Consider the following 18,907-nt stretch of genomic DNA (forward strand, 5'->3'; position numbering starts at 1 on the left):
CTTTTTATTTTAAAAACATCTCCAAGTAAAAAATTGACTTAGAAATCCATTTTCAAAAATACATGTTGTATATGGTTTGCTAGAAAAAGCAATATTTTGTTTTCTGTCCAGAAACAAAATATAAGTGTAGAGGTATATCTAATAGAGCAACACAAAGGAGGGGGAAGATAGAACTCAAGATGTCAAAGGGAAACAAATCTATCAATGCAAGCCAGAAAGATACCGTTCTTTGTGACATCAAAATGAATGGCACTCAGTTAAATCCTGCTGGCTGTGTCTAGTTATTCAGGTAAAACTCAATGCTCTGGTTTAACTCTGTATTGTTCAGAATCTGTGAGCCACCCAGACGCTGAAGATCCTTGTACTGGGAGAATTAGACCTAATGATAATATTAGTGGAGCTGGTTTTTCCTGCCTTGTTGAATGAGAAAAGGATCACCAACCTTTGATATGGACTGGGAGGAAAGTTCACACCTCTTCCCTTTTCCAGAATGGAAAAGTGCTGGGAAAGTAAGAAATTAAAATTCTGTAATTAAGCTCCTGGGAAGAATTGAGCCATCTAATTAATTAATGACAACTGTGATTGACGAACCCGGTAGTTTGTAGAATTATTTATGACTATAAATCATACAGGGTGTTCTTCTTCATATTAATATTTCATTATTGTTTTTCTTTTAAAAAGTTACGCAGACAATTCCAAGAGAGATCTACTAAAAAGGTCTCTTAAATATTAGATTGTGGTATTAGATTGAGAAATAGATGTTTGAGCAAAGAATTGAATACTATTGCTAAATAATAAGACTTTTTTCAGAAAGAGGTCCTCTGACATTTTTAATGATTATTGCTTTTTTTCATTTGATTTTTTATAAGTTAATTCCCAAACTGAAGAAATATTATATGTATCTTTTCCTTTTAATGCTTATATTAAAGAGCCTTTTGTGGCTTAACAGGCAGTTTAGTTCTCCTTTCCCTTCTTTTGCCAAAGGAAATAGTTGGAATTTTTTTCTTCTTTTGCTTCTCCTTCATACAGATGACCTGCACACTTCTCTAAGTCAAATTGTACACTAGAGAACTGAGATTCTTGCAAGAGCACATCACAGAAGTCACCAGAAAAAAATATTTATTTTCACAGACTGAGACTGCACATACAGAAGACCAGTAGACATATTACCGAACAGGATGTGTTTTCCCCTTTATAAAATATTGAGATATCTTTAAGGACTTAAATGCTGACAGTAAAGAAAAGGGCAGTATTAAGTGTTACGCAGCATAAACTGCTTCACTTCAGTTGTATCCACAAGACAGCTTAGGTCTGAGAACTACTGTCTGTACCTCAGCTCCTATGAAGCCAAAAAGATCTTTTATCGCTAGAGATTTGCACAAAATATACTCTAAAGTAATGTGCCAAATTCTGTCTGCTCTTCAGGATTCCAGAACGTGTAATATCAGCTAATGCACATCATCTTCCAAAAGTCCTCAGTTACATATTCATCTTGTGGACGTTAAGACATTCCAAAGCTTGGAGACGAAATGCTTTTGCAATCTGCTATTTCCTTCATACTGTTAGCCACTTGAAAAATAACCTGGTTAGAACTGCAGGCAACAGTAATAAACCAAACAAACTAAATTATGCTCACAGTAGAAGCTGTGGAAATCATCAGTTCAACGAATGCTAACCATAGCTACCATAGCTGGTTTTGCAGCCTGTCTGCATGCGTGTAATTACGAGAATATGTAGGTGTTTTGAACACTGAGAAGATTAAATGAGCCTGTCACGTTTTCCAGTTTTGAATCTGAGAAAGGTAGATTGGGAGTAATTAAAAGTTATTGGTTTTTTCCGTTTGTGCATCTGACCAAATTAAGGATCTGCTGCTTTCAGCATCTTTTCCATAAGTCTCTGACTCATATCCTCTTATCTGATAAGTGACACGATCCTGGTTAGTAGGTCTGTTATTACTTGGGCTCAAATCTTAAAAAGACTGCTGTGTGGCAAAACAATTATATGTGTTCTTGCCCTCATCTCTCACAGTCATAAAAGTAAGATTCAAGTATGCCAAAGACACACTCTTCATGATCAAAATAATACATCCCTGCTTTGTTATTTCTTTTAAGAAAACGAAATATTAATTTGGGTTTCTCATTTAAGGTTGACCTTATGATTTTACTTTCTAAATTTTTAAATATGTCTTAGTCTTTGCATACCATGCAGCATGCTGTGAGGTACAGCTAAAATGCTATACAGCCATCTGTCAGATCTTCTAAGGCTGGGATGTTCAGCTCACTTGTTATCCATGGGCAAGGGCAGAGGTGCAATACCAAGTGAATGCAATTCTCTGCCTCCTGGAGCATCCTGGTTCTCCAGGAGTACCACCAGCTCCATCAGCATGAAGCCCAAGGTCATAAGCCCTCCCAGGACTTACCTGGCCCCACACAGGAATTATGGTTTTGGCAACTGAGTAGAAAAGATGGGAGACTATCAGAGCCAAGAGAGGGGGACCTAGGGTTTCAGGCCATGTAGCCATCCTGCTCTCCTGGGATTAACAGGAAAAGCTTTGGCCTCTCTGCTCCTATGTTTTAATCCCTCAGATCACTGCCAGGCCCTGTGTGAGTCCACACAGCAGTTAGTACTATGATGTAAAAAAAAACAGGCTTTGTCTGGTTCTCTCGAGTATAAACAACATACAAACATTGTAGTAAAGATCCAGTGTACTCAACAGCACCTAGTGACTAACCTTGGCCATCTTAGCAGCCATCACTGTCTTGCCTTCAGTATTACTGGCGTGAGCCGGATGGGTTGTGCTAGTCTGATTACACCTGCATAAGGTGTAGTGACACTTCCATAAGCACAAGCACATCATGAACATACACACAAAGCATGGGTAGCTGCCCTTGTTCATTTTCACCAACCAGAACAACAATACACCCTTGTCTTATTTATATATGAGGGGAAAGAATGTTTAAGTATGGTTAAGTTTATGATTTGGAGAGTTTGACAGGCTATATTTTGTGATTTTGGAGAGTGGTCTTTTCTGGGGAACCCTTATTCACTGAAATGCGTGCAGTACTTTTTAGGCCAAAAGATACAGTGTGTTTTCAGCTACTGTATTATAGCTGCTCTTTTCACTGTTTCTTGATGGCAACCTGGTCTGCCAAACTCTTTGGCTGTGATAACACTAACTGAGAGATTGAATAAGACAGGTAGGTAGGAAATGAAGTTATAAATATTTGCAAGGCACATATTTGTGAGTAAGAGCAATGCTGACTGCTTTGGAAGTGGGGTAGGCAATGCACATACAATGAAGCATTCTGTTTTCTTAATGGAGCGTTGCACAGATAGAAATCAAATCACCCACCCTCACTTTACTATTTTTGCATGAATCAGTCCAGGTCACTTATATTTTCACTCCATTCTGAAAAGCAGAATGAAACAAAACAGTATGATTGCTGTTAACCAGGTCATGCCCTCATCTCTGTGTCTGCCAGCACATCAGTATCATTCTGATGCTCTGCTCAGACCCATATGAACAAAATATTTAGTAGCATCAGAATATATTTCTCAAATGTAAGTACCTGAAAGAGTACCAAAAAGCATACTAAAAGCCCAAACAGCTACAAACATATTCAGTCCATGTACAGAATCCATCATCACATAACTGCTGTGCAACATCCCCCTTTTGTGAGCACCCTCCTATCAGACCATATCATATTCCCACTATGTTTGCTTATTTATTTATTTAAGAGTTGCTCTAATATCCTGATTTGAGCTGTTGGGGTGTCTTGTACTTGTTTTCTTTCTAGCGTTGGTCTGAGCAGGGGATCTGATCCTGAGAGGGATCAAATTGTCTGTGCTTATAACTGATTAGGCCTCATTTTAGACAAATACGCCTTCAGGTATCTCTTTGAAATTGAGAAGGACTTCCTCATATTACTTACTTTCTTACTTCACGCAGTACATTTGTGCTTTTATGTATAGTTTTCTGGTGACAAGTAAGTCTTGTGCTATCTGCCACCTCTTGTGGACAAAGAAATATTTTGTTTACTGTTACTCATTCTTTGTTTCACTGCTCAGTCTTCCTGTGACCTTAGAAAAAGTTTTTCCCTCCTCATTAACTGTTCCAATAAAAATACTGTTCCCATAAAGAACAGGAACAATTAGCACTTTTACATATTAGTTTCCATAAATTGACATTTCACATGTGGAAAATGTGAAAATGTGCCGGAACTTTGTTGAAAGGAGAATAGGGACAGGATTGATTTGCAAGTAGCATTTTGCCACTAGTGGTAGTACCTGCCAAAGACAGAAGACTCTTGCGGTAGGCAAGCTTTTTGTGGTCACTATAATTTTTGTGTTGGTGAAAAAGTCTTTTTTTCCTTCCCTTCTTTCTCTTTTTCCTGGTCTTCTGCCTGATGCTTTTCCCACCCAGCCAGCCAGCCTTTTGCAGCAGCAATTAGCAGCTATCCCTGACTGCCTTTGGATTTAGTGGAATTTTTCAGACACAAATAGTGATTTCCAAAACCTCAGGTATTCTGAGCAGGAAATGATAAGGAAAGTATGTGGGAAGAGAATATTTGAGAAGGTGGATCATAAATCTGACTGGGCTCCAGATTCTCTTAAAGACAGGGAACATTCTCTTTTTTTTTTGTCTTCTGTTTCCAACAGAGAAATAAAGGAGAAATGGTAGGGACCAAGGTAAAAACTGCAAGGTTTATGTTGCCTAGTATTGGTAGGTATGCTGCTATCTGCCTCTTCTATATATCTTTTTCCTTTCAGGTCAGTCCTTGGCAAATGCCCTTTTGGGGTTGTGTCTGTACATAAACATGAGGGTTATACACACTGCTCACATTTCAGTATTTTCTTAATTTCATAACTGTGATCACATATTGTTCCAAATAGTATTGTAACATAAGCAGATGATGATAGCATGGATGTTACTTGTTAACATAGAATGATAAAATGATAGAGTGATAGAATAGTTTGGGTTGGAAGGCACCCCTAGAGGTCATCTAGTCCAACCCCCCTGCAGTCAGCAGGGACACCGCTAACTCGATCAGGTTGCTCAGAGCCCCGTCCAACCTGGCCTTGAATGTTTCCAGGGATGGGGCCTCCACTACCTCTCTGGGCAACCTGTTCCAGTATTTCACCACCCCCATCACAAAGAAATTCTTCCTTATATCTAATCTGAACATACACGTTATTTTATCAGTAATATTAAAAGAAGAGCCACATAAGGAACATCCCTAATGCTGTCTACTGAGATGAATAGGACTGTCATGTATACACGCACTGGAGCAATGCAAGCTGAGTGTGGCCTGGCTCCTGGTGCCCACCAGGAATGGAGTAAAAGCTGACAACTGTTACCACATATACAGCACACAAAAAATCAGATCACTTTTTACAGAAACAAATGTTATCCTAAGCAGTCTTTTCCTGCATTTTGACATCTTCCTTGTCCACGGATCAGTGGTAACAAGCGTCTTGCAACACACTAAATATAAACCCGGTGTTTATATTTGGTGCCATCCAGGTGATATCTTTTGCCTAGCTGATGCTGTCGTTTTTCAGAGGGTGAGGGAATTCCAAAACAACACCCAGAGTAAAGATAAATGCAGGCTCTACACTGACACTGTCCCCATGGCCAGCATACTCTGCCATCTGCTCAGAAGCCTGGATAGAACGTTTGGTCTCTATCACTTGTGTACTTTTCCACTTGGCAGAGGAGTGAGTTGAAGCACTGGCCAAGCTGGCTTTGTTTCATTTGTGGGCTTGTTTGTGCACTAACAACATTGATAATATCAACACAGCTTTAAGAACAGTGTTTGCTAACTTGTGCTGGCTCTGAAACAACAAATTATAAAATACCATCGTGTTTCCATAAGCTTGTATTTCCTCATTCAGCAATAGAGTGCCTATAGTGCTAACATTTTAAAAACAAAAGGACACTTCTCACTAAACCATAGCAGTGTTGGTTAATTATCAAAAGTAGACTGGGGACCTATTTGCATCTTTGGGTTTATGACTAGCTCATATATTGATTATTTTTGTGAGCTAGCTGTAGTTACGTCACTTTTGTTCACTCATTCCATAATGAAAAAAATACCAGCCCAAAAAGGACTGCTGGTAGGAGAAATGTATATTTATAAAGTGCAAGAGTTTGTGGGAAAATGTGCTACTGAGTTGTGAGATATTACTAACATTTATTATTTGTGAAAAGTGTCAAGATATAATGAACTTAGGCCTCTACTGATAGTCTTGTTCTTTATGTTTTCACAGAACAATAATGTTTACATACCTAATGTTGTTCCCTTGACCTTGGCTATATGTTGCATATATAATAACAGTATAGTAAACCAGTCTGCAGCCAGCAAGGTAGGGAAACATTCTTTGCATTTAAGCATACAGAGCAGCACTGAAATCAGCTTTCCTATTTTTTTTTTCCATTATCAAACTAAAGCAGGACCCTAGAAAGTATTCATAATACACTAATTTTTGTTGTTGTTGTTTTAAAGTTTTGAGTGTTCTACATTTATTCAGTCATTCTATGTGCCTTGCCTTACAGCAGTTGTACATATATGTCAGAAACCATATCGAGTGTCCTGATCAGTTTTGTGAATCAACATCATGAATTAAACCAAAGGACGATGTTACTTGTATAAAGCAAAGATCTCAAGGCTAGTCAGCCAAACACTGGGCATTCAAGAGTGCTAAAAACTCCTTTTCCTTATTCTTCCTGATTAATGTCCTAGAGTTTTGCTATGATTTGTAAATAGAAAAAAAAAAAAAAACAAAAAAAACCAAAGAGAAAAGGACATGGTTTTATGAGTTTTTTCGGGAGAACATGTTGTCAATTTAAAATAGTTTGCTGTTTAAGTGTCACCAGCCTGTTTAAACTGGAAATTTTGAGGTAGAGTCTGATTAACAGAGGCTGTGGGAAATTTTAGGTAAGCATGTGTACTCTGCCTGAATTCTTACTGGCTAATGTGTATTTGTACAAGCAGGAACACGATGAGCTAGGGGAAGATAGTCTGTAAAATAATTTGATAATTTTACTCTGATTTGTTCATCCAACAAAACTGTAGAAATTGTAACAAACCTTTCAAAAAGGTAGATTTCTAGATGGATAGTAATTCTATGGATGCATTCACCGTAACAGAGCAGTCACTGCTCTGTGTATGTTAATCTCCTCATGCATCTGAGAAAATACGGTTTTAGGAAGTGGCCTTTGTCACACTCAATACAAGCAAGTGTAAATGCTTCATTTCTGTGGTAGAATGAGTATTCAGAATTTCTTCTTTTGCACTAATGTAGTTTATAACCCTTCAATATTCACTATGGAGTCTTTGAGCACCATTGCCAATCAGTATTTTAACAAATCAAAAAGAAGTGACAGCCTGTACTTCTGTACAGTACTCTGAATGAGAGTCTGAAAACTCTTCACACAGAAGTGTAAATCACTCCAGTCCAGCTCCAGGTTGTTGCCAGAAGAAGTCAGTAGAACAGTGTTTGGGCAGAGGTGGTGATGGCACCCGTGAGCTAGGTGAACCATGGCCTGGAGGCATCTCAGGGGCATCCCAGATGAAGAAAAGAAGAGACTGGTGGTTGGGAAGAAGAGACCTGGAGGTGGGGACAAGCCTAGTGCAGGGCGAGATGCAATGTCTGGCTTTCATTTGCTATTTAACTGACCCTTAGGGAGTGCAACCATGTAGGGGACTGCAGCCAGGGATCTGGCAGACCGTGTGGCAGTTCACATGGCAGGGTGTGTGCAGGGCATCTGGGACACTGCTTGGGCTGCTGTTCGCTGTTGGAGCTTGCAGTTTCCTCAGCAGTCAGGGCACTGCTTCTATGTCTCTTGGTCTTCTGGGAACAACTTCTGGGATCTTTGAAGAAATTCTGGGAACTTTTCTAGTAACTGTGGGGTGTTCAGGGGAGGCCACCAAGATGGTGGGTGCTGGAGCATCTGCCCCATGATGAGACACTGAGGGAGCTGAGCTTGGTCAACCTGGAGCAGAGATGGCTTTCAAGACACCTAACAGCAGCCTGACAATTCCAAAGAAGAGATTACCAAGAAGACAAAACCAGCCACTTTACTCAGGGAAACAAGAGACCAAGGTCTTCCTGCAGACAGGAGAGGTACTGAGTAGGTATAGAGAAAACCTTTCACAGTGAGAATCGTTAAGCACTGGAACAGGTTGCCAAAAGAGGTTATGCAGTCTGCATCCTTGGAGGTTTTCAAGACCCATCTAGAAAAAGCTCTGAGCAACTGGATTTGAATATGGTGTTAAACCAGGTTTAAGCAGGAGGTTGAACCTAGAGACCTCCTAAGGCCCTTTCCAACTTGAATTATCCTATGGTGCTAAGAACAAGTCTCTTCCAAGATTTTTCAGCTGAAAGTGGGAGTGGTTTCAAATGGATGAAGCTGACAGGTTTGATTTTAGTTTAGAACAAGACAATTTCAGACACAGAGGTGCTCAAGTAGTATAATAGATGTAACTTGGAAATCTAAATAGAAGTAGGCTGAAGAGGCGGAACACAATTAAACTGGCTCAGACTGTATGCTATTATCCAGACTGCAAGCTCAGCCCTGCATCATTTTGAAAGAATTTCTATTTCCCTCTCAAACAGCTGGAGCCATCGTTGCACGTGGGATTCTGGACTCAATAAGCAGGTAACCTGATCTCTGAGGCAATTACTGTGTTCCTGAGGCACTGAACAAGGTCTCAGGGACCCAGTGCAATATACTTAAGTAAATATAAATGAGATTGATAGACCGTGACATCCTTGTATCATCTCAGCATGTTTGGATCAATGGCTACTATTACAGTGAACAGTAATCAACGAAGGATGTTGTAAAAACCTACAAATACGCCTCACAATCACATAAACTGCATATGCTGGATTTTCTTTTGTTGTAAACTAACATATTCTACTGAATTCTTGAATTGAGCCCAGTTTGCATTCATGGTTTAGCCTTGGATTCCCACATGTCCTGTGCCTTGTTCAACTCTCTCCAAATCTTGCCACGTTTCTAACATCCTTACATCCTCCCTATGACCTCTCCAGTGATGTACTTGATGGATACTCCTCCTTTTTTTTCTGGGTCACTTCTCAAAACTAGCTTTTTCCATGATGCCTTTTCACAAACCAAGAAACATTAATATACTTGGAAGAAACTACCTGCATTGTCTGAATGTTGTACCTTTGATCTGTGGACCTTGTGCTTTAGTAGTCCTCTGGGACCTTCATCATACTAACACGTTGACAGCATTTAGTAAATAATTCAGGTGGAAAGCTTCCAATTAATTATCTTATTCAGTGAAATATCAGCCTTGAGTTACAATCAATTTGGTTTGGGTTAGGGAAAAATAGACCGCATATTAGTAATTTTCTGACATCAGATGATATTATTTTACTTTGGTCTCCAAATGTCATACATCAGCTATGGCCTTGTATTTATTTAAGCATCTATGTGACGGACTGCACACTATGTGCTTATTGAAGGATTAAGATAGGAAATTTTTAGTGTGCAAAAGGAACCTTTAAGTTTTATGTTGGCTTCTGATTAGAAAGAATATTTACGTTGCTTGTGAAGTTACTCCAACCTGTTTGTTATACAAAAGCTTTCTTGAAAGTTTGTTTTCTTGTTTATAGGAGTACATGTAAAATCACCCTTAGATTTCAGGTGGACATTTTAGTTATTAACATGTTTTCTACAAGCAGAATTAATGGTGATAAAATACAGGGTTTTTCCACTCATGAAAACGAATAAATAATCTTCATCAATGATTCAAATGCAAATTTCTAGTACTATGTAATCTGCTGGCACACTATCTTGTACTAAAGAATCCTGCTTGTCTAACCTTGATTTAATTGTGCTCTGTGCATACGCAATGACCTCACTTGGGTCATGAATCGCTGAATCAATGGAGCAAAAAGTACCACGTTTGACCTTGCCATTAATGGCAAAGCCTTAGAGAGTTCTGTATTATGCAGGGATTTTTTTATGTAATATGTATATTTTCTTGACATTATTAGGCAGTTTTCATTTATAAAAAAATAATTAAATTAAATACAAGGGACATTCTAGGTAACTGCACTCTCCCTCCCCTTTAACTCAATGGGCAATCTCTAAAAAAATTCAATTTCATTAATTAAATCTAGGATTTATAATATTAACAAATTTTTGTAAGAGTTTTGATTACAAAACTACATGTAATTGGAGTTGTATTAAAAACAGAAGATAACGGCCATATAGCATATCTGAAACTGTAGTTAAGATTTTTAGTCTGTTCAGCAGTTTTACTGGAGTGGGATTATATAGACATTTAATTTGACTATAAAGTGCACCCAGCTGACAGTGACAGCTTGGGAATATTGCTGCTGCTACGTTTGTCCCTTCAGAAATAAAATTATACGTTGAAGTATAATATACCTTACTTATACATGGATAGTTTCTTAATAAACACATTCAGATAAAAATTCCTTCTTACCTTTCATTTGTTCATTAATAATAACTGATGATTACTATCTTACAGCTCAGATGTTGAGCAATGCAAGACAGTGGCTCAATGTAGAGTTACATTACACCAAAGGCAAAGGAGCTGACACAGGTTTGAAAAATCTTAATAAAAATACTAACTAGTAATTAAAAGATGCCAGTACATATGTCTACTTAAGTGCTCAAAAATATGGGAGTTTGAGATCTACATTTTGAAAGATTCTACACTATTTAACTGCTAATAGAGTTATATGTAATGGAAAGACTTTTTTTTATGAGTAATTAATGTGTTTTTAAATTTAAGTTAATTCTAGTCAGGAACAAAATCTCTCAGATATGTAAAGTGCACATAAATGAAATTGCTGAAACATTGAATAAAAACTAGCTAACAATTTTATCTTCATGAAAATAGAGACATATGTCAAAATTGAAATTGGATCATATAGCTTTGGCATTACATTGTAACTAAAATTAAATTTAAAAATAGAACTTTAAATATTTTAAAATAAATTTAAATTGAACAACAACTGTCTCTTTCCCAAAATGTTAGGTTTACTTCAGCCACAGTTTTAATATAAATTGCAGATTAAGTTAACACAACTGGATGGAATTAAGCTTTCCAAAGGAATGCTTTTCCACTGCAGTTTCTTCCATCACTTTTAATGTTTAAGCCTGATGTGATTCAGATGGTCCGGAAATTTCAATGGCCATTTCATTACTTAGGAAAAATCTAAAAGTCAGTAGCAGAATCAGAACATTTCTTCTGGCCCTCGAGCTTCACAAAACATGATCTGGAAGTGCAGACTTAGATGCTATGGGTTTGGTGAAGTCAGGTAAGCACATATTTCATTCATTCAGAAAAAAATTCACTCTTTCAACTGGTTTTGGTGCATTTTAGTCCAGTTACTAATCCTGGGTCCAGGCGTGGTAGGAAGGGAATAGAGTATGCTCAGATGTTTCTTTCTCTTCTTGAATTTGTTGGTTAATAATAATATGCTGGAGGATCAGTCATTCACAACTCAGATGCTATGGCAATATGCGGAAGCCTAGCAGTAACACTGTACCTAAAATCAGAGAAAAAATAATCAGAAACCCAAGATCTATCAAAATTAGGAAAGCATAGTATAACATACCAAAAAGTAATGAAAATTCTCGAGGGAAGATAGTAGGCTTCCACACCAGTAGCTTCATTGCTGACTCAAATTTGGACTATACATGAATGTTTGCCCAGGTTTCTTTAATATGCAGGAAAACAGAAGAATTGCTGTGAAGGGGAACATAATTACATCTGGCGGGTGAGTAAGGAGGAACACATCAGCGAGCAAGTCCCAGGTCTTGCTGCTGCTAAAGCAGGATCTCATGTCTCTGCTGTTCTGGCATGTCTGTGGAAGATGGTTTAAAGGACTACAGGCTTGATACCCCATGTATGGATCATCTTTGGCTATAAATTAGTGCTGGTATAAATGATTGCCTGTGATGTAGGCCAGGCATGATAGGCTTTGTTCACACCACAAAACCATCCACTCCAGGTAGACATTTGGCCTCTGGTCAAGAGGTAGAAAGTGGTGCTCACCTACACTGCTCGCGGGTAGCTGTACTAGGGCAATGTAGCTATGTCTGTACTACATGCCACTTAACCTTGACTTTCCTGTGGCATACCAGGGCGGCATTTTTGATTGCTTTTTTTTTTGCAGTTCAAGGTACCTAATAATACTGTGAGAGTTGTTGCTTAGTACAATCTGACCCCAAGAACATGTCATGTGCCTTGGGATATGGCATGAGAGCACACAGAGGTGTCTGATGTGTTTGGATAAGGCTGGAGGACTTTGTAGGGGCAGACAGTGCCAAATCTTGAGCAGTATGGTCTACACTATTGATAGGGAACAGCTGTCAGAAAGAAGTGCCCCTAAAACCACCCCTGGATTTTGCATGGTAGGGAAATAGGGGTTCACCCCAAAAGAGATCCCCTGGTGTGCACGGTCAGGAGATCCAGCCCCAGAAACCAGCATGGAAGTTAAGTTATTGATGCCGCACCTGTACTCGACATCCATCCTGCATCATGGTGTGGTATATTTTGCTTCATTTACCAGAGTCAGATGCAGGGCTGAAAGTCGTAAACCAGATTGTGCTGTTATTGGTTTAAATTTATCTGGTTACTTCAAATTGTGTTTGTTATTTTGTTTTTGGATGACCCAGCAGCGTGTTTGGGAGCTGTGAGGACATTCAGGATGATGTGACGGTGACACAGCTGGTAGGAAGACACGCCGTGTAAGCACACCATTTCCTAGCAATATGCAGTTGATCAAAATGAGTTCCCCTCCTGAGTGTGAATGGAGCTGTTTTTCTTTGACAGGACACAGAGGATGAAACTGTATGGTTTTTGCACTTCCATTTTGCAGGTGAACAAAGTTGGTGTCAAGTGACTCCCAAATGGATACCCAACTGAGCAGCTTCAGAGACCTTCTCTGATTCTTGTGCCCAGTGGGGAAAGTAGATTTAGAGGCTTTCAGTCATTGAGGCAATTCAAAGAAGATGTCTCTTTCCTCTCGCAAGAGTTTGGTCTGTAGGCACAGATAACCCAAACAGCAAAGGGTCTCAGCGCTTGGCATCCCATGGTCTTCCTGCGTGTCATGACTTGAACATGACTTCTCCTAAATTTTGTTTCCTTGTCACATGCTTGTTTCTAGTACCATTCCACCCTGCTGATTTTATCAGCTGAAGTAGTTATGTTAAAATATTTGGACCAAAAATGGTAATAAAATCGCTCTCTGACTATTTTCCAGGATTTTTAGCCAGAGCTGCCATGTTCTTTTATCTTTATGCCCTTGCAGGACTTGGGCAGCACTCTATGGTGAGCAGCCCATCTCAGAGAAGGTGCTGTCTCGAAATAACATTTTTGTGCCACGCCAAGAGAATGCATTGTTCTGACCAAATTAAAACCTACTGAGCTGAAAATGTACTGCTGAGAGGCAAGAAACAAGAAAGGTTTTCTTCCCCTCTTATTATTACAGAATATTAGCTGTTACAAAGGGTTCTTTGTAAGCATTATACCCCCAGCCCCTCTCTATTCCATCTTATCACTTTAGAAGAGTGGAAATGAGTAGAATTTTTCTCCAGTAGTTATGGAGAATGGTTCTATTTTGAGGATTTTTACTGCGTTGTAGAGGTCATGCTGGCATTTCTGAGAGCTACTTCAGACTTCTCCAAAAATTTTTCATTATGCTGTTTTCTGTTGGGAACTATAATTCTTTAAGCTAAAAACAGTCTGACAGTAATGCTCAAGAAAAAAAATTATGGGCACAAAATTCATACTCTTATGATAACTCCCCAAAATATGCCATGGGAGTGCTCCACTGTTACCATCTGAAATGTCATTTGAAAGAAGTTTACTGTCATTCAGTTCAATTTCTACAGAAGTACCTGTCTTTGCTGTAATTTTGTTGTGAAGTTCTTGTTAGGTTTATTTTAATTATCACTAACTACTTGCATCACTAAAACAGAAGTGGTTGATAATGGAATTTTTGCATTGAGTTGTACACAGTAATTGGACAATTGTGCTGTGTAGATGGAACATTAAATTCACTGGAAACTGTTTTTTTTTTCTGATGAGTTCAGAAATGAAACTTCTGAAATTGCTAAAAACATCATTAAAAATTTACAGACAGCCTGCAACCCTAACGTTATTTTCTACAAAAAAATCAAGTCATCTTCTCTCACCTTCAGCCTCTCTCTTTAGCTAAGGGAATCTGCTAGCTCATCTGTGCTGCCAGGTAAGTAGAAAGTTAAAGCTTCAGGACTGAACAGAATCAAGAAACACTCTGTAGGTTACAATTGCTGGTATATATGTCACTAGGAGCAGAAGAACACGGGAGCAGAAGACTTTTTCAGGTCACCTGGTGACCACAAGCACTTGAAGATCTCAAGCTAATAGATCATACAATTTAGTGCTATTGATACATACACCAATTTCCCTCTTTGCTTTAGTCATGCTTGAGTTTAAAAGTTTTCCAGCATCCCACTTACAGCTTTTCCATGTTTATCCAGCAATTTCCAGCAGTGACAACAGATATGCATCAATCCAGTTATATTCGTTATATAACTGTATCTAAGCTGTATTTGAATCTATAGCAACTTCAATGATCTGCTGTGTCTTCTGACCTAAGTTCCGCAGGCCTATTACTTCTTGTATAGAGGACTACCACACATTTTGAACTGAGGTCTTTCTAGCTTCATTTGATGTCCCCCTTATTCCTGTGCTGCAAGAAAAAAATTACCAGTGAATCTCTGTCCCCTTTCCATTGTTTAATAGACATCTATCAAACATCTCCCTTCCCAGCTCATATTTTTCTCAATTTTAGTAATTACTTTGATGGAGCTGCAGGATCCTGTCACAAAAACATCTGTGGTAATTGTTATCCAGTCATATTTTCTGTGCTGCTCATTTTCTTTTCCTTGTTAGCCTGACAAAAACTTTGAATGCTAAATTCCTGTATTCCAGGTTCATTTGTGCTTCTTACCATCTTCTGATAATTTCGGTATTGGTATTTATGTATTCAGATTTTTTCTGTTCATAAAATGAAAGCAAACAGTCAATGCTATATATGGGTTTTTTTTACCAATTAAACACAGAATAAACAATAAATCAAAATGAAAGCAAACCATAACATTCAGAATCCAAACATTCTCATATGCCCATCTCCATTCCAAAATCAGTCCGTTCTGTGGTTTTTCCCTGTGAGCATCAGAAGACACAAGGAATAGCAGCTACTAAGAGGACCAGCAAATTCAGAAGTTGTCAAACTCAAGAGAAAATCAACTTCATAGCTATTGCCATGGTACTCTCCATTTCCAAAACTGCCTTTTAGCTTAATCAATATAAGGGGGAAAGGGTAGGATCCATTCCGAGAGGTTTTCTGGTCCAAACCCTGCCCTTACATTCGGCAGTGTACTTTCAGTCTCAGTGAATAGGCTCTCCCTTTTGTCAGCTAGAAGTCAGCATTAATAATCATCATCAGAGATTGCTTAAAATGGAGTGCAACTGAGGGAAAGACCTGCTTGTTGCTTGCCCTTTGTTATTTCAGAACTGAATCCAAGTGCTTAAGCAAGTTACCCCCTTGGAAGAGCCAGCAGTTGATGAGCCTGGCGTTGAGTCGCAGGTCCCACGTTTCGGGGTCATTTCCTGTGGCTTTCGCAGAAGCTATGTTCTAGTTCTGCTTTAGATATGCAGCCTTGCATTGCCTGAACTCTAGCCTACCCTGCAGAGGCTAAATAAGGAACTTGGAAAATATCAGATGATTCAGCACTGGTTTCCAGAAGCTCGTTTACGCTTCAGATTCAGTGGCTGGAGGGTAGGTTTAACATGTGGTTGTAAAAGTCACATCCTGGCCCAGGGCTGTCCTTTGGCATTCGTACTGCAGCAGAGCTGTTGCAGCGCTGTATCACTGAAAATATCCTCAACCTCTGGGATTTACAGCACACTGAAGTGTGCTTTTTAATCTCATTTGATTAGTCCTTTTAGATAATGTCTCTATTCTCCCCTCCTTTTCTTAGAAAGGAGAATTTAGTGTGGTAATTTAAGTACTGCATCTGTGGATGCTGTGTTACGGGAAAAAGTAAGCATTGCCAAGAGGCAACGACAGGGAATCAGAAAAGAAATGATGTGGCAAAGAAAAACAATAGCACAGCCAGGGTTATGCGGTTTTGCTTTTGATTTGTGCCTCTTCAAAAAAATTTCCTTAGTCCTGTCACACAAAATTTACTCCCATGGCTTTAGGGAAGCAGTGCGTATCTCACTGATGAACCACTATAGTTTTCAGTGACAAGGATGTTATGGACCTGTAATATTGTTACTGCTAATAGATGATGATTAGCTGTGATTGTAATATTGCTAGTAATAATTATGAACAGATTTTGCCCCATGAAACTGTGAAACGACACAGGACCTAAACCAGGGTGGATTTTACTACTTACGCCTGTGCTTAGAGGGGGTTTATGTTGCCTGAACACCAAAATGTTTGGTGTCTGGCCCTGAAGAAAAATTCCATGTCCAGGAGAAAACTAACTGTGTTCAGTGGCAAGAGAAGAGAGAGGTACCCCGGAGAGGCTGTCCAAAAATCTCGTACACTGAAGTGTCTGCTATGGTTGACTTTGCCAGGTGTAATTCTTTCTGACACAAAATACACTAATATGGAGGAAAATCTTGGCTACTTCTCCATGTTAGAATAAACCAAGTAACCAGGCACTTGAATGCACTCGGGATGAAGTGGCACTCAGCACAGAATATACAAGATTAAATAAATAACCATAATGATTAAAAAATTGAGTGACATTACAGTTTTCTTATGTCTGTTTTCCATTTCTTTTTTTTTATATTAATGTTTTCCCTAAACATTACAATTTTATCACCATTAAGGTGTGCTCTGTTAATTTCGTCTTCTTGCTGTGATGGTGGTGAATCATTTTGTCCAAAAGACCATCTACTCAAATTAATAATGATTGGGCAGAAAGTATTAGTATATAACTACTTTCCTCTAAATCAATCATTAAATTTAATTAGAGTTGATTAAATCATCACCTCCTGCTTAGAATGAGTTTGCTTTTAAAACCTGCCAGGATTAACACTTGTAAGAGCCGCTGGCAGCTCCTGTAACAACTGATTACATGTAGTATGTTAAATAATTGTAATAATATCCGAATGATAAGTAGCTCTTTGGAAAAAGTCTGTTCTGGGTTTGTACAACATCCAACAAGAAAAGTCTTATTTCATCTGAGATGTCTTGGCATTACTGTAATAAAGTCATATCATATAGTCAATGTTGCAAATGTTGCATTATTTTAACATAACCACACTGGAATGAGGAAGTACAAAGGTAGTATGCACCAATGCTATTTTTTTATTTTCCTGCAATATAAGCCTACATTTTTAAAGCAGGGCATATTAAAAGATAGTCCAGGTGATTTTATTTCCTATGCTAGTTCGCTCATTGTACCACTCTATCATCTGCTCATTGACAAAACTGAAAACCAAAAGCTGTTTCACACTTCAAAGCTGTGGACTTTCCAGCGTTGTGGAAACTGCCAGTCAGTTTTTCAGTACACAACCAGTCTGATTATAACATGTAGTAGATTCCGGAATGACAGACGTTACCATCCTGTTTTGCTTTTAACCGCCGATGCCAGGGTCTGGCAAGTTGCTTGTCAGGGCTGCAGCCTTCATCGGGGCTGCAGTGGGGTTACAGCTTTATGCAGCGGGGTGATGGTGGTCCTTCACCAAACCCTTCGTCAGGTAGCATGGCTATATAAAGTACTGACTGCTGCTTACATGACTTCCAGCACTTCATGTGTGTACTGTAGGCTGTTGAGGTCTTAGCCAAATTAAATTACTTTTTGCCCAGCTGTCCCTATCCTGGTCAGAAATCTGGGGGTTTTGCCATTCTCTCTTTGTGACAAAAGCCCCTGAACTAGATCTGAATCTCTTCTGAAACATTCAGCTGATTAAAATATCATCACTGACACATTCCAGCAGTCTGCAGTGGCAGCATTTACTACATCATCTGCTGGAAATCATAATCCAAATCTAAACATTCATCAAAATTGCATATTGATAGAGCAGCTGATCTTCTAGATATGAAACCCATATAAAATAATGATTATTTTTGTTCTGCATGGCAGCCTGTGGCAAAACCCCTGAGGTGTATAAATGATTGCTCTTAACAAGTCACTAACACTTTTTTTTTCCCCTATGATTTTTAACTCCAGATTATTTGTGTGAAAAATAGAATATTCTTCTGTGATTTCTTGGTGCAGATGCAAACACAGGGATGGAGTTTTTTCGCTTCATGTGATTCCTGGCTAAAAGTGGAGAAGTAGTTCAGGGATAAGGACAGTCTTATTTCTGGATAAAAGAAGAGGAGCATAGAGAGAGTGTGTATATGAGAAATGTCGAAACTTGAAAAAATATTTTCTTTTTCATTGAAAGTTTAAACGATATATAGCTTGTGCTCTAGGGCTACAGGAGATGTTCGACAACTGTGGACACAATATATGCTTGGTAGAAAAGATAGGAATCGGTGCTTCTGAAGGCATGGTCTTTCTGGAAACGCCTTCCTCACTGCAGTCCAAGACTGCTCTCCAGGTTGTGCTGCCTGTTTCCTGCCAACCCTAGAACAATGTGGAGGGTCCGACTTAAAATATTTTACAAGGGCATCTAGAATTAAAAACAAAAAAATGGATAGCTCTGTTCTTCCCTGGACTGGGTCAAGATAACAGGAAAATCTGCTTAATTATTCTCTATCAATCTATACAAGATTAAAGTCTATCCTCAAAGACTTTTTCATTTCCAAGTCCAGTTACCAAGATTCTAAACCTATCAGCCACATTTCAGTCAGGATAGGAAACCAAAAACAAGGTCTTTTT

At 38.8% G+C, this 18,907-nt stretch overlaps 1 protein-coding gene across 1 annotated transcript in view; it reads right to left on the reverse strand.

Moving 5' to 3' along the window:
* Nucleotides 1-2,400, reverse strand: part of PGR (progesterone receptor) — a 53,585-nt gene extending 51,185 nt beyond the window's left edge. The window contains exon 1 of the mRNA XM_009649469.2: nucleotides 2,282-2,400. Coding sequence (XP_009647764.1) covers nucleotides 2,282-2,400 — 119 coding nt within the window. The remainder of the gene's footprint in view (nucleotides 1-2,281) is intronic.
* Nucleotides 2,401-18,907: the final 16,507 nt, after the last annotated feature.

The sequence above is a fragment of the Egretta garzetta genome, unplaced genomic scaffold, assembly GCF_000687185.1.
Source record: "Egretta garzetta isolate BGI_Z169 unplaced genomic scaffold, ASM68718v1 scaffold492, whole genome shotgun sequence".
Taxonomy (NCBI): Eukaryota; Metazoa; Chordata; class Aves; order Pelecaniformes; family Ardeidae; genus Egretta; species Egretta garzetta.